Source organism: Leptinotarsa decemlineata, unplaced genomic scaffold (genome assembly GCF_025532065.1).
Source record: "Leptinotarsa decemlineata unplaced genomic scaffold, Ldec_3_MD MMD2_P_RNA_scaffold_5, whole genome shotgun sequence".
NCBI lineage: Eukaryota > Metazoa > Arthropoda > Insecta > Coleoptera > Chrysomelidae > Leptinotarsa > Leptinotarsa decemlineata.
In genome coordinates, this window is record NW_027412532.1 from 13,624,095 (window position 1) to 13,646,092 (window position 21,998).

Sequence of the window (21,998 nt, forward strand, 5' to 3'; positions counted from 1 at the left end):
CGAGCGCAGCCTAGAAACGACAGAGTCGTCTCCTGGCTGGAGAGCCAGGTCTCTCAAGAGCGGGGTACCTTATGAAACCGCCTTGCAAACGTTTGCGCTCAAGTGATGATTCACCACAACCAAAGGCGAAAAAGCCCTGCACGGTTGAATCTAAGGCATCGTCAGGTGTAGCTGACGTGCAAAAACCCTCATACGGGAAGGTTATCGCGGGTATCAAGATGGGAATCTTGCACCTTGACTATCCGACTACCTCATTAACGATGAAACAGCAGAGCATATACTTTGTGCCTGTCCCGTTGAGGATCGAATCAGGTTTTCAGAGTTCGGCTTAGCCGTACTCTTACCTTCTGACCAGCATGGTGTGACCCTGCGCTGTCGTAACTATTATGAGGCCCGGAATTTGGCGTTTAAATTTCTGAATCAAAATAATAAGAGACCACTTTATGAAATTAAAATAAAAGCAAATGGAAAAAATACTTTCTCTCAGCAAAATTCTCAAATGGGTTTCAAAAATATTTCGGATTGTTCAGTGATAAATTCTTCAGTCAAAACCATTGGGTTAAATGGTTTAAAAAATATTGGTAACACCTGTTTCATGAAGAGCGTTAATTCAATGTTTATGAAATACGAGATGGTTATTGGAATATTTGAAAAAGGATGAATTCATGAAAGATATCAATACTAGTATTTCTAGTATGAAGGGTGCTTTAATCAAATCGTTTGCAGAAGTCATCAAGGAGTTGTGGTCAGAAGATTCATTTGATAAATTAGTAAATACAACCTCCTTAAAAAATCAGATTCAAAGTTTTGCTCCTCCATTCATGGGTAATTCTCATCAAGACGCCCAGGAGTTTCTCCGTTATCTTTTAGAAGGATTACATGAAGAGGTTAATATAATTAATGAGAAACCTAAACCAATCTTAACGGAGATTGACGACAAATTGAGCGACAGCGGAAATACACAAAAGTCATGGCTCACATATTTGAGGATGCATAACTTCAAGATTGTAGATAATTTCGTTGGCCAATTGAAATCCACGATGAAATGCACACACTGTGGATACTCTTCAGTAACATTTGATCCTTTCTGGGATTTGTCTCTCTCCATATCACAAAGAACCGACCAATTGAGTTTGTGGCAATGCTTGGATTCTTTTACAAGAGAAGAAACTTTGGATGGAAATGAAAAACCGATGTGTTCGAAATGCAACAAAAGGAGAAAATGCACAAAGTCCTTATTAATCCACAAGTTTCCCTATATTTTAGTAATACATTTAAAAAGATTGTCTCGAATGGAAAGTAGAGGCAAATTGAATGATGTCATCGAATTTCCTCTAGAAGGATTGGATGGACAATTTTGCAGCAGAAAATGTGGCTACTTGTTATAATCTATATGCCCTTTTAAATCACAGTGGGACTACTAACAGAGGACATTATAAAGCATACTGCAGATACCCGTATACTGGCGCGTGGCACAAATACAACGATTCACACGTGTCACCAATTTCACCAAAGTCGCTTGTGAGTGAAGAAGCATATGTCCACTTTTATGTAAAGTATGGAACAAAATCGCACCTTTAAGATAACCGAGGGAAAGTTTCTTCGTGCCATTATTATTTATTTTTTGGTAATTTCATATAAGTATTTTATTGATTTGATTCAATTATCTGGAATTATAAAATTCGAATCAAAATAAATCTTTCTATTCTCGAAACTAGAAATATAGTCAAGTCATTATAGTAAGTTCACCTCGGAATTCGAAATACTCAGCTGTAAGTCTGTAAATACTTGTATATTGACACCCTAAAAGTTGTCTCAAAACCTACATATGGTAGGGTGTAAGAAACTATTAAATTTCAAGGTCAAAGGTCACAAAAATCGGTTTTTTGCGCTTTTTTTGGAAATATCTCATTTCCTATGGGTTTTTTGCTATTTGTATTCATTATCAATATTGTAGAATACAAAATTCTCTACAAATTTTGTTTGAAAAAATTTTTTATACGGTGAACCGTTTTCGAGATAGAGGCCGGAGAGCACGCGGTCACAGCATCACTTCAGGTCAACCGGTGCCTCCGGTCGAAAACGCGCCATATATAGTTGATGAACTATTGATAAATCAATGATTATAAATATTTGTCAATTTTTATTAACTATTATATTATATTTTATCATTTTTTTCCTAACTTATCCACTTTTTATTCAGTATTAATTTATTTAACAACACTTACCTGCCCATGTAATTGCAGAATTGGTAATGAAAATATAGGAATTATATTTGAATTTTAACCTTATTAATATTTATAACTTCTTACATGATGAAAAAAAAAACAAATAAATCATGAATTAATCTTTTTATTAAAAAATATCATTGAATACATTTATTTTTATTGAAAGTAAAGAAATGGAATGAAGGGTACAAAAACTACAATTTATAATTTTAATCATCTTCTTCCTCTTCATCGTCGTCTTCTGGCTGCTGGTAAATTTCAAACTGGTCTTCATTATCGTCTTCAACGACATTTGTCTCAAGTTCTTCCATGATTTCGGGGCCAAAGGTTCCATCTTCGTTAATGTCGCTCTGATATGGTAGAGCATTGAGACAAGCTTGCCCATTACATTGGCCACAAGCTAAAGAGCATTGCAAGCCCGCTTTCCTGCATCCGCATCGCGAACCACAACCATTCTTGCAGTTGCAGAAAATTGTATTTAGCAAATCTTCTGGAGCAGGTGGTAAAATTGTCATGATAGGCTCTAGAAAATCGTTTCGCATTGCCCAACCCCATACCTGGGGTTTCAAATCATGTCCTAACCAAGTTCGAACTTGATAATATGCACGGTTGAAATGTTGATGAGCAGCTGCACTTGTTGGTGGAATATTTGAAAGCTGCACAGGTTTATTAAGTTTTGTAGACTTGACGTAATGCATATAACGAATATGATCGAGACTTTTCACAGATTTCGGAGCATTATAGACTGCCAATAAGGTTTGAGTTCCACTCTCTAATAATCTCTGGGCCGAACAATTTTCTTCCTCAAAAGCTGCAGCTAGTTCATCCAAATTCGTCAGTTTCTCAATTTATTTATAATCATTGATTTATCGATAGTTCATCAACTATATATGGCGCGTTTTCGACCGGAGGCACCGGTTGACCTGAAGTGATGCTGTGACCGCGCGCTCCCCGCCCTCTATCTCGAAAACGGTTCACTGTATAAAAATTGTTTCAAACAAAATTTGTAGAGAATTTTGTATTCTACAATATTGATAATAAATACAAATAGCAAAAAACCCATAGGAAAAGAAAAGCGCAAAAAACCGATTTTTGTGACCTTTGACCTTGAAATTTAATAGTTGCTTACACCCTACCATATGTAGGTTTTGAGACAACTTTTAGGGTGTCAATACACAAGTATTTACAGACTTACAGCTGGGTATCTCGAATTCCGAGATTCTTACCTAATTTAAGCTTAAATGACTGGATTAATACTAGAAGACGTTGCCTTTGCTAGGTATTACATTTCCACATCGCAGCCAGAATGAATTCTATAGTGTGGAAACCTATGGTGGAATCACATCCATTTTTACATGACTGATCGATTTTTATTTTTGAAGATCTACTTTTTCATAATAAAAATTTTCTACGTTCTGCCTTATAAATTAACAATCGTCATAGGTTTCCACAATATATAAATTTCCTAAAAATAAGTTGTCATTTAGCGAACAAAAATGAAAGAAACTTTGAATCGAATTTCACTAGTCTTCTTTCATAAAAAATACAACTACTCTTCTACTTTAAACTCTCAGGATGAAATGCTAGAATAAAACAAAAATTGAGGCGAGAATTAGTGATGCCGTATTATCTAAAACAAAAACTAGTTCCAGTGTTCCTGTATCAACATACATTTCATCTAAAAATAAAAACTCTCCACCCCAAACATCCATCTCCTTTGGTTTGTCTCCTTTGAATGTCTTCCGGTTCTTTGAAATGAACACTAGAATAGCTTTCCGCCATTCCTTGGGAATTAAATTGAGTACGAACTTGACTATTATAAATTAAAATTATCTATCTAATTGTATACTCCTCCTCGATCATTCAAATCATAATAGCGCTCTGAAGCTAGAAATACTAGTTTTTGATTCGAGTGATCAACATAGATGCAAGAGCAACTTACTCGTAGCAAATTCTCGCCGGACGTACACCCACCCTCAACTTCTGTGTCTCTCTTTGTACATCCGGCTCTCATGCAATTATATCCAATTGAACGGGGTAATTACGATTGAAATCTAATTAGATTGCCTGTTTGGAGCAGACGAAGTTCTCGCTTCGATGAAAAATATTCGGGAGGTCTCGAGAAATTCTAAATTCGATTAAAACTTCGGGATCTATAACCCCAAAACAAAATTGAACTTCTATGCGTGCAAAAACCGAATTACGAACTTGGCGAACAATTTTCGAGGCAAACAATTAAGTTTTGTCTTCTGATATGCATTGCCTACCGTGATGCAGATATATCTTCCGATGAACGTACCCTGCTGCGAAGTTATCTTCATTTGAATATACAATTAACTGGGGAAAGAAAATTCCAATATTAACTTTTGATTTAATGAGTGACCTTCCTGTCACTGAGATATTTGACTTAATGACGTGTCGCTAGATATTTAAAAATCATGAAATGATATTTCCCATCATTAATGGATGTTGCGGAACATTCCATAGGTTTTCAAAGGAACTCCTTCCACTCCTACATACATGTAGAAATAGAAACCAGATCATTAATTATGTCATACGTTTACAGGAGGTTGAGAAAAAACTAAACAAGTTATCACTCACACAAATTTATATGAATGAATGAATGTTTCTTGACATAAATATGGTACGGGTACAAGTTAAAATAGAAAACACTTCAGTAAACACATATAAAACCACAAAAACTATCTGGGCGATAGTTTGTTGGTAGTGAGACAATTGAGCAATAAAATAAAAACTATAGTTAAAATACATAAAATGTTAATCAGTACTTATATCTAAACTTATCTAAGGAACGAAAGCCCATTGGCTTTCTTATATCTAAAATTATCTAACGAACGAAAGCCAACTGGAAAATTTCAGTAGATGTTATATATAGTGATTCAATGTATAACAAAAAAGTAAATTTTATATCACTTAAGATAAGAAACATCATTGCATAACTATGGCATCACAATCAATGTATCCAATCAGTTAATTTTCAATCAAGGATTGTCAATCAATTTATGTATCTCCCCTCTTGGCCTACTCATTACATAACTTTTAACTTCAGTCTTAAACCGTTTGAGTGTATTTTCATTTTTTACTTTATCTGGCAGGGTGTTGTATAATTTAGTCCTTTAGTACAAATAACTTCTCTGTCCGATACATTTGTTCATAATTGGTGTTATATACTTTTGCTTATTTCTGGTTTCATAGACATGTGTGCAATCTTTTAATGCACCTCTGAGTGTTGTGTTATATTGACTTGCATATAATATATCTGTCGAATATCTAATACTTTCGCTTCGACAAAAACTTGATCGGTGGGATACCTATGCTTTTATTCAGTAGTAATTTCAACAATTTATTTCGCAAGGTCTGTATTGCATTATAGTGTGTTCTTGAAACACCTCCCCAATCTATGATTCCGTAGCTCAGATGTGATTCTACCAAACTTTGATAGACTATTACTCTTTGTTTTTTATTCAAGAATTCAACAAAATTTTTAAACCTATGTAAAATACACCTCAGTTTTTTGTTAAGTAGTCCACATGAGTTTTCCATCTGGAAGAACGATCCAACATTATTCCTAAATATTTAATTTCATTTGCTGGTCTTATTGCGTATGAATTTTGTTTGGTTATATCATAGTTTGGAAGAGACGTCTCAATGCTACCGAATGGTAAGTAAATCGTTTTTTTGAAATTCACCGATAATAGTTTGTAGTCAACTATGTTTTAATTTTTGTAAAATCCCTTTCAATTTTCATTTTCAAATTGTACCAGTTTGTGTCTTTATAGATTACCACAGTATCATCGGCGAAGCTGAAGATTTGACCTTCTTTCTCCAATAAAAATATTTAATTCATATAAATTGTGAATAACAAAGGACCCAACACCGTCCCTTGAGGCACACCACATGTTACTTCCTTTGTGTGGCTGATTTTATCATTTATTTTCACCTGTTGTTTTCGGTTTTTCAAATAACTTTCGAAAAAAATATGTTCTTTACCTCTTATTCTAGGAGTATGGAATAGTGGACGGTGTCGAAAGCCTTTGCCAAGTCTAGAAATATACCGATTACTGGTTCTCCTTTATCTATGCATTCGTAAATACTGTTTGCAAATAAATGTATTGCATCTTGAGTTGACTTGTGGTTTCTAAAACAGAATTGGGACTTTGAAAGTAAATGATGTTTTACCAGGAATTTGTTAACTATCGCTTTAACAATATTTTCCAATACTTTAGTCAGGCTTGTTATGAATAATATTGGTCTATGATTTGCCACATCATTTCTATTCCCAGTTTCTTTGCCTATGCCTAATTAGTTGAGTTATTTATGTATATATCAAGTTTCAGCTTATTGTCAAATATCATTTCTAGATCTTGTACATTCTCTTTACTAGGAAACGGTTGATTATTCATGAAATAATTGAGTGTTATTGGAAAACATTCATCAATATTGAGAGGAAGTTTGTTTTCTTCAGACCAAAGCCAAATATCTTTGTGAAATTTGTTTGTCAGAAATATCACCAATCCTCTTGAATGTCTTCAAATTACAGTCAGAGAAATAACCAACATCCGACAATGAATTAATCATACATAGAAAGAAGTGGCGCCGGAGTAGACACCTGAGGAACTCTTAACCTTGCATGGAAATCATCTGCACACTACATCTTACTAACGTCTCTCTAGATATGATGCGCTTAGTGATACAAAGTACAAGGTTTTTAAAACTGAGCTGCAAATGAATTTAAACTTTTCAGTTCAAAGCTCATTGAAAGACAATATTCTAGTTCTAGTGTGTATCAAAGGTGTCTTCATGAGAATATTTTACGTCAGAAATCCCAATTCTACGTATCAAAAGCTAGTCTACAACTTCTTATATTTCTTGGTTTCAGGAGGAGCGAGACTACGAATGTGTGTATGTATAGGCAAGAAACTTTTGATGTTCCAATGGAAACATTCGGCTGCTTGGACAGCATGGTGCCCTTCGAGTGATACTGATACGGTGGAAGGTTTCACTTTTCTGTGGGTGAGTAAAAGCACAACACTTTGTACATACTTCACGAGATTAAAATCTACCAATACTATTGATTTATCCAACCTATCTCATATCTGGTATCTGTAGAGTAGAAAGGGTGAGTATAGACTCACAGCACTTAGGCCACATGTGACCCATTGTACATCCTCCCGAGGTCATCGTCCAACCTGTCCCTTCCGGGAAGGTGAACAGGTCACGAGGAGACATCTCCTTCATATTGGCACGTTTAGGCCAAGACACGCCGAACATACACTCTTTTTGGTAACCTTGAGGTGTCTCACGGTGTCCTCCGCGAAGGTTTTGGAAGGTGCAGCGATATTAATGTCGTTGCGCGGCTTCTTCAACCTTCTTGGGGTTCCCTCCGTGGAGGTGCACAAGTGAGGGAGCTTTCCTGCAGGAGCAGCCGGTTCCTTGCCTTTATTCAAGGTGGAGCTCTTGGCGCCCGCCGCAGGAAGTGCCCTTGCTGTTGTAGGTGATCTGCTATGTGTAGCATCATTCCAAGCGGTAGATTGGGGTGAGCACTTCTGTCCAGCCTTGGGATTGGTTTTTGTTTTTGTTGTTTTTATTTTTGAATTGTTTCATTCATGCGTATTCCCACGAGTAGCAAAAATTGAGTTGGTTACCTCTGGCAGAGCTCCGTATTACCAGATGTAGGTTGATTACAATGATGTTTCGCGCATTCCCCAAGGGAATCGTTCGTGACCGCATATCACCCTACGGCCATTCAGCTGTCAGCACGATTCCTTACACCTTCACTTGGGTAAGCTGGTCCACGGTGGCATGTTTTGCGAAGGCTTTTGGGGGGTTTTAGTTCCCCTCACCCTACTTATTTCTGCTACTGACCAGGAGTCTGGCGACCCTGTCCATAAGACCACATTGACTTCCCGGACAGGGCCTCTAGTCCCCTGGCCGTTTCCCTATCCACCACTTGGGGACGCGCCCGATAGGTAGCCCAACACACGGGATTTATCCAATCCAATGCGCACTATTTGTTATCTTCAGTAAATTTTCAGTTACACAGCTATTCACTGGTTAGTGTGTGATATGAAGTGAAACGCTTTCCACTTACAAATACACATATATTTTCCTCAATCTTGCACCCAAATCTTTTCTAGCTCAATGAACGTAATATCCGTGTTATAATTCTACAATGACTGTAGTCTCTATGGATTTCTTTTTCATCAGGAACTCAATCTTAATGAAACACCAACAATGGTCACCATTCTTGACAGCGGTTGGAGCCCCAATTCTCCAACGCATGGAGACACACTCGTTTGCGTTGGATACAAAAACCACTGGGACGTTGTGAATGGAAGAACGGGTCAGGCTCAACATTTGCACACCGTTGAAAGCAACAAAGCTCATCTTGTTGCCGCCCTGGATCTGTATGAAGACCAGGAGATTCAGTTGCTCCTATGCTATAACCGTACGTATTGTTTGTAGTGTTCAAGGTCTTCCAATATATAGTGAGCTTGGCTATAATCATTCATATTTTCTTCAGATACGTGCCATTTCCAAAAAATCAATGGTTCAACCCCTTCTTCGACAAACTTCGACTTCCACTGGAATTCAGTTCCTACGGATATCGGTGAGTATACAGAAAGGTAGTCATTCTCAACTCCACGAATACACCCTAATCGAAAACAATTATATGAATTAAGATTAAACAAATTATTCGATATTTCAATAATTCTGTATATTTCATTTAATCGATGTAATAATAAGTAAATTGCCCTATTTCAACTTTCACCACGGACTGAAAGGTGTCGTTTCAAAGAATACACTAAACGTATTCTTGAATATTTGAGACACACATTTTAATCATATGTATAATTCTAATGAAATATTTTTCCCAGATGAGAATGGATACACTGTCTCTAGTGTTTCAGAAACTTCATTTGGATTCAGAAAAAATGAAACCATACACAAAGTGCAATTTGTCACATGGTCAATAATGTATATCAATCGATTGGTGATGATTTACCGTCCAGACCGCTAAAGATAGAATCCTTAGTGCATTGGTTCCCTCTCTATTCTTGAATCTCAAGGTCATGCCAGCTTGCCGCACGAAAGCAGAAATCTTGACCGGACGAATGCAGAGGGCTGACAATCTTGGCTCGCTACATCTTTTTAGAGCACATGGTTCCCGGACCCATTGATCACCTACCCCACGGTACGAGGAGTGGCTGGCGCACTCTCTTGAATGCATCAGGGTTGCGAGGATGGGGCTCGTTTAGCGAAAACGGCGGGGAAAAATATAAATAATAACGCAGAACTCGATACAATATAATTAAAGTGTTCGTGGCCTGGATCGATTACTGCAAACCACTAATACAACATCCCATGATCTCATCTTGCATTCTCTCAGATGCCTTGCGTTAGCCGACAAAATAATGAGATTCCTTGAATAACTGATACCACTCTGGCGAACTCGCTTCATCATAACATCTGGTCAGGCTGAAGTCCGAACAGAGTGAGTCACTTTCAGGAGGAGTGTATTTCAGAACGATTCCGTCAGTCTTTTTTTGGATCTCACTATCGCTATTATCCGTTGCAATCATAAACACTTGAGGGTATAACTACGGTACCCCCAGAAACCGAAGGCATGATGCTACCCATTTGATTTATATGGATGATGCTAAATTCTATGCCTCTGGAGAGAAGTATCTTCATCATCCCTTGAGGGTGGTGGAAGACTACACGTTTGCTATCGGTATGAGATTCGTGATAGACAAACGTGCAACGTCCATCTCAAGAGAGAACGATGCACGGATTACGGAGGGGATTTGCAGCTCATAGACAGTATCCTGCCCATCTGGATGCGTGTCCTTATTTCGGAGTGGAACAACGCCATTCACAAAAAGTAACAGCCATGAAGGTCTCTCTCCGAAGCACAAACTCTGACAGATCTGGTCATCGAAACTGTCGGGAAGGAACAAAATTGCTACTCTACTACGGATATGCTTACCGTTCCAATCTTACTCTACTCGTTTGAAATAGTGAAATGTACTTGAGAGGAGATGTATCAACACGGCATAAAGCCTCGAAAAATGATGCATCTCTATAGGAATTTGCATACCAAATCATCCGTTCCACGGCTCGTCGAAAGGGAGGTCCTGGACTTTTGAGTTTGGAGTGTCTACATGGCAGAATGGTACTGGATGGGGCCTGCAAAGTCTTCAAGTCTTCAGGAATTCGCATTCTCTCATCCTCATGATCCGCGACCATGAGAGAGCAGAAATTGGAGCATTTCTATTAAGGGCAGCTGCGCGAGTGTTTGATTAACTCTGTTAAATTTTCGAAACTGAATGAAGTGATTATACTGAACGAGGTGCTCACCGAATTGTGTCCCGTTCAGAAAAAAGCTCACATAAAAGTCGCAGAGACCACTTCACTCCTTCGGCAACACACGGATGATAAGCCAGTGCATGGAGTCTTCTCCAACAACATTGGAGATCTTGGCTTATCAAAGCACCTGACATTTGATTTCTTAAGTCGAATGGGCTGAATTCGGAAACTCACCAAGGTCTGCCATGATGATATATTTGACACCCTAGTCTATCGAAGTAACGTGATGCACCAAGTGCAGGTCACCTGATACTCTATTGCATTTGCTGTCAGCATGTCCAGCATATGTGGTTGCAGCCCATATCCATCAACATAATGCGGCCTAAGAGTGCTTTATTGCCACCTACTTCACGATGTTGACGAAACACAGGTCTTGCCACACGCTCCGTTGTGGGAATGCCAAATTGATTGAAATTATTCGTTGTTGAGAGAGGATTAAAAGCGGATGAAAAGTCGAGATTTTTCTTTTTGAACAACTTTGTTGAAATGTTGTTCTGCCTATTGGAGAATTTGATGGAATGACCAAAGAAAAAAGCTATAATAATAACGCAGGACTCGATACAACTAGAGTCCAAACAGAACGGGTCACTTCCAGAGGGGGTATATTTCAGACGCGATTTCCTTGTCCCATTCTTTTCTGCATCTCACTATTTCCATTATCCGTTGCGGTTAGAAAGACTCTACGGTAAAACGGTGGCACTCCCAGAAACCAGAGGCATAAGGTCACCCATTTGTTTCATATAGATGACCTTAAACTTCATACCTCTTGATAAAAGTATCTCCATCAGTACTTGAGAATGATGGAAGAGTACACGCATGCTATCGTTATGGAATTCGGGATAGACGAATAGGCAACGTTCCATCTCAATAGAGGACGATGCAGAAATTGCAGGACGTACAGATTGTAGCCGATTGTAGCCGAAAGTATCCTACACCATCTGGATGCCGAAAAAACGTCTACTTAACTTGGAGTGGAACTGTCGGGTAAAAACAAATATACTGCAACAAATATGCTTGCCGTTCCGATCTAACTCTACACCTTTGGAGCTCGGTAGGAGCTGTATCGACTCAAAAAACGATGCATCTCCGTAGGGTTTACATGGCAGAATAGTAGATGGAGTCTGTAAAGTCATTAGGAGTTTGAATACCCTTATCTGAATGGTCCGCAATCATGAGCGAACATAAATTGGAACATTTCTTTATGAGACAGCTTCCCGAACTGCTGATGAACTAGGTTTGGTTTTCCACATCAAACAAGGTGATCACAACTCTATCACCAAAATGGAACCCGTTCAGCAAGAGGCCCAAATAAAATCCGCAAGCTTGAAGACCTAACCTTTGATTTCCAGTTTGAGTAGACGCGTGATGGGTATTGACCTAACACCAGGTGCAACGCCGGGTGTGAAGCGCCTGAAACTATGATCACTTACCGTCGACATGTTCAGCATATGCGGTGTCAGCCTTTATCCATCAACATAACGTTCTAAGAGTGATTCATTATATCAAATTACAGTTTCCTTATATTTCATTTCCCCAATGGTATATTCGTACCCACGAGCTAGACAACACTTCGTGGTTGGTTAGCTTTCAGGCACGGAGAATATTTTTTCCACAGTCAAGATTTTTCGAAAACTTAATGAATGAAGACTTTTTTTCAGTGTGTGCATTTCCATATGTTATTGCCTTCACTCAAAATTCAATGGAAATTAGGCTGATAGTCAACGGAAATCTCATACACACAATGACCATGCCCAAATTGCAGCTCATAGCTTCAAAAAATGATATATTTTTCGCCACAACTGCACCAGAATTCTTTCCGAATAAAACAGATAGACTCGTCGTCGATGTGAGACAACAGGATTTGCAAAAGTCTCCGCCTTCTAGTCCAAATGGTAAGTCACAATTTGGCGTGAAAATTATAAACAAACAATTTTAAACCAATGAAATTCGTATTTCGTATTTTGTTAGGATAACAACCCAAGCAAATTATAGTGGATTATAGCGAATTATAGCGAAAATACGAGTATTTTTATATGACACTTTGTAAGAGAATATTTGTCCTGTGACTTCATTTCTTTTTAAGGTAAATAAGCTGGACTAGGATGAACTGTACTTATTTTTTCTATTGGTTGAAAAAAATTATGAAAATTTTCACTGTCTTGTTGAGTAAGTGGCAAAATGATCCATAACTCATATACCTTCGAGTAAATCAGAGTTGACCAGATTCATAGTTCCCAGGGCGATTGGCAACAATCATTGAACAAGACAAATGATGCAATAAGGTGTGGCAAAATCATTACGAATATGAAGCTAGGCAACCTAGTATACTAGATATAGTGAAGAAGACGGTATAACACTTCTTGTTGAATGTTAAAATTGAACCGGTTACACACTACACCTGTTTTCCGGAGAGAGTTGGGTCAGGAGCCCCACGGTCGTTTGACTTTCATATTTCTTCTTCCTCTCCCGTGGATTCACAAAGTGGTTTGAGATATTGTACATGCCACATCCCGACGGATTTTCTTTTTCATCCAGAACCTCATAATTTACCGAACCAACCGCAGCCCTGATAATTACGAGTATGAATCGAATCAACAAAGTTTGGGGAAGATTTAGCATTGATGTTTTTAGTTGCAAGTAGGTACAGTACATGCCACGACTGATGGCAAGTGATCACACAGGTATAGACTCTCCCAACTAAATTAGTATTGGATTACGATAAGCCCCTTGCCGGCCAGTGTCTTTCCTATAATCAGTTTTAATTAGGGTAGCAAATGGGACATGACTTCTTTGAAAGTTCTTTTCATATTTTATTATAGGTATTAGTAGAGTTCAAATGTTATATAATGATCCACTTATCAAAAAATAAACTTCAATAAGTCACTATCTGACTACAAATTCTCTTAATCTTCACTGCTGCTTGTGCTTGTGCTGCTATCGTCATTTGAATTTATAATCACTGGATTTACTTACTTCTGTTTGAACGTCTATGAGTGTTTCATTCTTTCCAATATTTCCGCTCTTCATCTACCACATGTCGGCAACTCTTTTGTCATTCCACGGAAGTGATTTGATTAAACTCGTGCGCCGCCACAGTTTCCTCACATCTTGCAACTTGAAAGTTACATTCTTTTGGGACACGTTGTTTCTGGTTCAATGAGTTCAATGGGATTCAAATCCGGATGGTAGGGCAGAAGTCGAAAAACGTTATGTCCTTGTTCAAGCAGAACCTCGTCACCTGTGTCTAATATGATGCTTTCTATTTACCTTGATCAACTCGTATAATTTGGGTTTGAGCATGTTAGGGGTGGACATAATGCTTTTCTCGTGCAGCCACTTCACCATGTTAGCCTTCCTCGAATTTGGGTTGTGGGCTGGATTCAGAATTCATTTCTGAATGATAATTCCCCGATTTAAATATAAGTCGACAATTATATGAAGCCCATGTCACCTCCTGCATAGACAATAATGAGTCTTGGGGGCCGTCCATCAATCAAGTGAGGCTTGAAAGGGGGGGTTTAGCAAATATCACGAAATATCACAAAGGGGAGGAAGGTTGTGGTAAGATATCACGTGTATTTATGTTTTTGTGAAACGCGCGATTTCTGAGCCGAAAAGCGGCGTGTAATGTGATTTTGACTTGTCGTTGCCAGGCAACGAACGAAGTCCTCACGTGCCGCGCACCACGACGACCGCCCGGCTCGGCTTGCCAGTCGCCAATAATTATATTGTGTTATTAAAAATATTATCATGCATATTTCACGTGATGTCCCAGACAGAATCGTAAAATACCGTATACGTACAATGTACACACCACATACGTTAAAATGTAACTGACCACTCCGATATTGTAACATAAATTCCTCCAGCCGATTACATTTAAATCTGATTGGCCAGCGTGAAGTAGCTTGTTTATTTCACCCAACAGCGCATCTATCTTTGTTTGGGTTACTTCGTTTGTTGGATGGATAGATGGATAGGTATAGTTTTGTATGAAGTGTCTTAACGCGTCACAACCCCCTCCACCTTTCTGTCTCCAATGGAAATCTACCGATCGCTGACACGACAGCACAGAATATTTTCTACTATTCTGTGACGACAGTTCTTGTCTCCGACACGCTGCATTTTAGTAATATATTTCTAACCATATGGAATGTATGAATACGATATACTTATGGTATATAGTAAAAATCAATTGGTAAGTCCACTCCCACTACTTTCATTCATAAATTCACAAAGTTCTCGGTGACCTCGAAACGAAGTGCAGAGCCAATTCCGTTTTTTTATCATAAGCGTGCGCTCATATGGAGACCAAATTTAAGGATATTATAACCAGCTACAAAAACTGAAAACAATAGTAACAGCGAATAAACTGAACACAATATCAATTTCCGGCCGTTTATTATAACTAATCCGATGCCCGTGGTACCGTCGAGTCCTTCGATACTACAGCACTGAACGCGTTGGATGAGAATCTCATCCTAAAAGCGGTTGAAGGTTCTCGGCAAGGGGACATCTTACCAAGGGAAAGGGGTGGTCAAAAAATCGTAGAAATAATCTCACGTTGATGCATAGACTTTTCCCAACAGAAATTCATACTGATTAATACTTGTGTAGAAGACGTTATCTATTGATCAGAAGCCGAACATCTATTGCATAGAATTATTTTCAATTCGCTACAAGGTAAAATATTAATATGTTTTTTTTTCAAAGCCTCGCCAGAAGTTCGACCACTGAGAATCTACCGAATCCCGATCCACGCCCTCAGCAGGACAGTAAATAACGACAACTGCCTCGCCAGCTGTTCGCCGTCCACCTGGAAGTCGGCGGATTCCAAATTGACCGTTCCCACTTCAGCGTCGCGCGTTTCAAGAAGCGCGACCAGCTCGCCAGTGCCTCCCAAAGGAAAACACATCCAGGCGACCACTGTCAAATGATGATTGCAGCACCGCTCCTTTTTGTCGCATTAGACTAGTGTTTCATATGTTTGGTTTTATGGAAAATGTGAAGGTGTCCTATTTATTTTTTTGCAGAGTCATTCCTTGTTGAATCAACACACACTTTCTCATATTTTTATTAAACTTAAACAGATTGAGAAATATACAGTGAAATGGTAGCACCCTTAGAAAGGCACATCGATTACATGAAGCGATTGAAATAGTTTTTCATTGGAAAAGAAAGGTTTTGGTTTCCACTTCTCCATTTTTTACAAAGAAAATGTGTGAATCTTCCAAAAAAGGAAGGATGCAATGAAGTTCAAAAAGGTAACACTTTATAAAGGTGTGTAGATCTTGCAAAGAAGTAATTTTCAGACATCTGTATCTGTTGAGTAGGGAGTGTGAGTGTAAGCCCACAGCACTTAGGCCACATGTGACATTTTACATCCTCCCGAGAAGTTGTCCTCCTTGGTCATCGTCCATCCTGTCCTTTCCAGGAAGGTGGATAGGTAACTGGGAGACATCTCCTTTATATCGGCAGGTGTAGGCCAAGACTCGACGAACACACACTCTCTTATTGACGATAACTCCGGGCACTCGCACAGGACATGCCTGACAGTCTCATCCTCCATTTCACACATCCTGCATAGAGGTGTGTCCACTAGCCCCATATTATGGAGGTGTTTCCTTAGTTGACAGTGGCCAGTCAGAAATACTACTATTAGGCGAAGATTTGTCCTGGTCATCGCCAGAATTTCTTCGGCGCCAGCTTCCCAGGGTCGCCCAAGGTGATCCTGGCAAGATTACATCCTTTGATTCCATCCCATCTCTTTAAGGGTTGAGCATGGGTGTAACATTTGACTTGTTCCGCAATTGTCGAAGTCATCAGGCCGTAGGTACCACTGGGTCCTAAAATGCTTAGTCCAGCCGCTTCATTGGCTAAAGAGTGGGCAATGCGATTACCTTCACTCCTGTCGTGCCCTTTAACCCACCTCAGGATAATGTTATTATCTACCGAGGCTTTGGCTAAATCTTGGTGACACTCTTGTACTAGCCCTGAGGCAGACATAAACTTGAAGGAAAAGCCATGTCTAAACAACTACTTTCACATAAACTTTCATTTACACCAGAGGTTCCCAAACTTTTTTCATCATAGACCACTTTCAAAATTTTGCTGGTTCCGGTGGACTCCCTACAGCTACATGTCTACCATATTTACAAAACTGTGTGCTGTGAGTGGATATAAAAAGGTGAAGTTAGTCAATCAAAAAAGTGATTCTTTCCATCTTGACTTTTTTGACATCTACTCACCGCACAAGAAACCAATCAATTCTCATTTATTTTATTCAGACTCCACATTCGGTGTGGTGAAAATGAAAAAAAATAGTATATTCTCTTGTATTATTCATTCAAACATTCACTTGACTTCACTTCTAGAAATTGTGGAAACACATGAGTAACGTTTATCCTTGGCATTCATATTGATGAAAAGTCAAACAAGTTCACGCAAAATTGCGAGCACTCACAAGTTGTGCACGTCTGAACAAGCGTTGCGGACGGTTTAAGAAAAATCTGTTTAAAATCTGTTTCTCCGTTAACCAGCTGTCGCACCCCTACGAATGACAACCCACAGAAGTCGAAACTTGTGCGAGCTAAGGATTAACGAGGTCTTACCTTTTATCTTGTGATTCCTAACACGGTGGCGGCGCATTGCAAATTTCGACACGTTGTATTGAATACGGAATTTGCAAGTTTTTACATGTAACAGTCGCTGAGCTTTTCAAAATAAAGGGTGTTTATCAAACGTGCGGCAAAAATTCAAGGGACTATTCTAAGGATATTTTGTCCTTTGATGATTTTTGATAGGGTGCTTCGTTTCGAAGATACGGAGCAATGAAGAATTTCGACAATAACAAATTTATTACCAAAAATTACATGTAATGTTTCTTAATCTACAAGAATTGTTGAAAATGACTACCCTCCAATCCGATGCCAAAATCCAATCTTCTCCTCATCGACTTCCGATCTTCCGAAATCTTTCAAATTCACCAGGATCGTTTCTGATTGCGTTACACCCAGCAAATTGAATGTCTGCAGCCGTTTGTAGTAATCGGAATGTTGTTGATAGGTACCAACGGAATTGTTAGATTTTTCATTACTTGGTAGGTCCAGCAATGCTATACATTCATTTGGGCTACGTTAATAATTTTAAAATTATCAAAATTGTTATAGTCGAAATTCGTTTTCGCCCTGTATCTTCGAAACAAAGCGCCCTACCAAAAATTATTAAAGGAAAAAAATATCCTTAGAATAATCCCAGGAATAGTCCCGTAATTTTTTGCCACTTATTTATTAAACACCCTGTATAACCGTCTACATTTTCGTGGACCCTCGCTAACGAATGGTGAACCCCCATTTTTGGTCACGCCAACGTAGACCCCGTCGTGTTTCTCGTAGACCCCTGGGGGTCCATTTGGACCATTTTGGAAATTACTGATTTACACGAAAGAAAAATACTTTCGTAGCAAATATTTTTATATGAACACTGAATTAAACAGAAAAAAAAATGTCCACTTAGTTTGTATTCCAAGCATTCGTTATGAAGTTGAATCAGATATCATTCACAGGATTGCTACACAATATAGTAAATGAAAGAGGTAAACTTTCACCGACATTTCACTGTCATCCTCACTGGTAGACATCCGATGTTTCGCCGTAAGACACTTGCCTTATCAGCTCTTCAGTACCAAATATGGATATTATTATAAGAAAAAATACACTCAATTCTTTCATTAAATTACGAATTTATGTCATGAATGAGTTAATCTACTCATGTCATCGATGACAGTATGGAATGACATTCAATGGCTTCTTTGATTAAATATCCGCCATTTGAATCTTGTTTAAATTGAAAGGAGTACCTTTTTAGAAGAGAAAAATTATGGGTAAGAAAGGTTTTAGTTTTCTATTATTCATCAATTAGAACACAGCTTATACCGGGTACTTCTGAAAATCGTTTCCGAAAACTTCTGGCTGGTTGGTAGTTCCATATCAAATCAATAGTAACTGGAAAAATGTGTTTTTTTTCATTATGCGACTATACTAGCCACCTTCACATTTTCCATAAATCGATCAACTTAATTACTATGAGATGATGAGAACTTTTATAAATATATACTATATACACACTGTATACTTCTTCTCTCCAAAATGAACGTACAAAAATGTATGTGACACTTGTATATAAGCACAGTGTTTTTCTATGAAATGTTTATTTTTCGTTGTGTAATTAAGGATGTGAATATTTTGAAAATTTGAATTCTAAGTATATTATCACTGTATTAGTAACAGGGAATGCCTGATATAAGAGCACTCTCAATTGTCTATCATATTCCGTATTCCGTGATAACAGAGCCAGCCTTTTATGAATTTTGAACGATTCGGGAAGCTCAAAAAATATGATAATTATCGATAAAGAGTCAATAAGAGGAGAGGAAAAAAATAACAAAATTGTCAAGAGCAACAAAAAGTGTTTACTACAAAATCAAACACTAGCGAAAAACAAAAATAATGATTATCAGACCGAAAACTAATAAAAAATGAAAGATCACTGTCATTGACCAAAACAGATACAAATGCTATGATGGTTAAGATGTATTGAACAAAATAAGACTCGGAATTTCACAAGAATTACTTCTCGCCATTATTATTGTCTCTTTTTTTTCATAGGCCAATAACTCGGTAAATCGAAGACCTATACAGGGTGGACCAAACGGAGTTGTCCATTTTTTGATAGGACACCTGAATCACCCCCAATAATTTTTATGAGTTTTCCGTACTTTTCGAGTCATGAACTTTTCATTATTTCCATGAAAATGTTCGACTTGACCGACTCAAATATTTTTTTATTTGAATGTGTTTCAGCATATAAATTCAATTCAATCAATTCATTTACATTGTTACCCTTAATTTTTAACGGATCCCCTGCTTTGTGAACTGTCATTTCATTTAAGTCACCTGAAAACTGAGAAATAATGATAATAATACGAACACTTTGAAGTAGGGAGCAAGAGTATTCACCAAAAAATATATATAACATGCAAAGAAATTAAGGAATTTTCGTTCTTCAATAATTCTTCTAGGAGCAATTTAATTGTTGAATACTATCAATTTTTACAATGTATAATGCTATAAAAATTAGACGAAGGAAAAACAAAATAAGGAACACTAATATTTCACAGTTATTTAACAATCTTGAAAAATTTTTACCTTGAACCTTTGAACGTCTATCAGTTACCATAGTTTTTGTGATACTCTGAAAGTTGAAGATTCCGCAGGGTTCTCAAAATTACTTAGAAACTAGTCACTATTTTTTCAGGATTTTCCATTCGAAGTTAAAAATTTGTTTCTGCCTTGTTCGAACCAATATAAATTGATTTCGATGAAACTTTTCTTATCTTCTGAAATTTTAGAGAGATTTTTATTTTATGAAGTTAAGAAACGTTCAAGTTGGTCCAAAAACTACAATAAATTGTATGATACTTACGGGGAAATTCTGAGGCCTTGAGGTGTTGTTCCATTTAAAAAGAATTTTGGACGTCCCCATATAGGTCAGGGCAAACCTGTATATTTTTAGACAAAATTCTGAATATGTATAATATAATTTTTCGAGACAAATGTCTATGAAAAATCTCTACTCGAAAAAAGATTTTGTATAAAATGAACTTCATATGCATTTAGGTCATCATAATATTTCCTATTTTTGAAAAAGCAGTATGGAACTCCTCTTATCTTACTTTCTGGCAATTCTGTTATCTGGGATTATTCTATAAGCAATATTATTCCAATCAATACCTTTAGCCAGGTTTGATTTAAAAGTTGCATTAGCCTAATCAAAGATCGGGTTCAAGCAAAATGAGAAGATATTCTGAAAGATGGAGCAATATTTTTTTTCAAAGAGAGGTGGAGTTTTTCAAATCGAAACTCTATTTTTATTATTATTTAAATACAAATATTTTCATCAAACCAAATGAATTTCATATTTCATTATTTTTCTTCGTTAATCATAAAAATTGTTTGACAATATTCCTCGAAAAAATATCTAGGCTAATGCAAATCATTATTTCACATAATTTTGGAAAGATCATCTCAAAAAAATTAAGAAATATATTTCTGTGTGAGATTATCTGTTCGAAAACACTTAAAAATATATTATATCACGATTCAACTGTATATATACATGAGTTTTGGGATATTTAAATAATTATTTGAGTTGGAGTCCTCTTAAGAAGTCAAGGAAGTGTCCGTGCTTAAATATTTCCTTCGATTTTTTCTGAAGTAGACTGCCAACTATCTCTATACCTACTGTCTTTCTGGTGGGACGCAAAGTTCGGCGAAACGGGTTGATGTGCAGCTGTTTTATCTCTCAATATAATGGAGTTGAGCATTTTTCTCAATATTATCAGCCATCTCCTATTTCACTGATACTTTTTCTGAACTAAGTCGTTCTGTTATACCCAATATACTGTTAATTTGTTGCCGTTAATCGTTAACCTGAGAGTTATATTTTTCACAACTTCCAGCAAATGAACTGTTGATAAATTGTTGATACAAAAGAGGCCATAAAGACCAAATTTATTTACTTATACTGAGCATTTCCTGTAAAGATCATGATCTGCCAAGTTTTCTTTTTTAACATGACAATATTTCAACTCACGAGAATTGTTTGTTTATCAAAGGACAAGAACAAAGTAGGTACTTGCTGAAATGAGGAAAATCAAAATCCATTCATTGAAAAAATTTTACATATTTCAAGTGAATTTTCCAAAAAAAATCGTGAAACATCTGCGGGGAGGAATAAAAAACAAAATTAACAGTAAATTGGGAATTCATTCTGTGATACAACTGTATTTTGAAAATATAAGTGTGAATAAAATGTATGAAAAACAAGTATTTTCTTTATCAAACGCAATATCCCATAATTTAAATATTCACGTAGTTATTGAAATTCAAATCAACTAACTGAAATGTATATAAATATATACTATAACTATATACTATACTATACTATATACTATAAATGTATGGGCTTCAACGAATCGAATTATATATGTTAGCTGAAGTAAAGAAAATAATATCAAAAAGTGAGAATAAGTAATAAATCACTATGAAATTTCAGAATGCTAATTTGTGAAACTGTGAATTTGCTAAAAAAAATATCAATTTTTTTTTCATTTATTCATGATTTCTCTCAATTTTTTCCTTTGATTGTATGTTATTTACATTTCAATCATTCTTAAACCATTTATCAACCTTTTTTTTTCAGTTCACAATAATACGTTGAAAAATTTGTATTTATCATTGCTTAGTTTATTAAGGTACTAGACTAAAAATGGAAAAAAGTTTCAGTGAGTGACTGGTCCTGGTACAATGCAGTAAATAT

At 37.1% G+C, this 21,998-nt stretch overlaps 1 protein-coding gene across 4 annotated transcripts in view; it reads left to right on the forward strand.

Annotated features, from left to right (window-relative positions):
• LOC111513790 (GTPase-activating Rap/Ran-GAP domain-like protein 3) overlaps positions 1 to 21,505 on the forward strand; it is a 574,796-nt gene extending 553,291 nt beyond the window's left edge. For all 4 annotated transcript variants that reach the window (XM_074169581.1, XM_074169582.1, XM_074169580.1 and 1 more), the window contains 5 exons: positions 7,129 to 7,262; positions 8,457 to 8,697; positions 8,773 to 8,859; positions 12,278 to 12,511; positions 15,333 to 21,505. In XM_074169581.1, the coding sequence (XP_074025682.1) occupies positions 7,129 to 7,262; positions 8,457 to 8,697; positions 8,773 to 8,859; positions 12,278 to 12,511; positions 15,333 to 15,556 (920 nt within the window). In that variant the 3' untranslated portion in view covers positions 15,557 to 21,505. The remainder of the gene's footprint in view (positions 1 to 7,128; positions 7,263 to 8,456; positions 8,698 to 8,772; positions 8,860 to 12,277; positions 12,512 to 15,332) is intronic.
• The last annotated feature ends 493 nt before the right edge of the window (positions 21,506 to 21,998 follow it).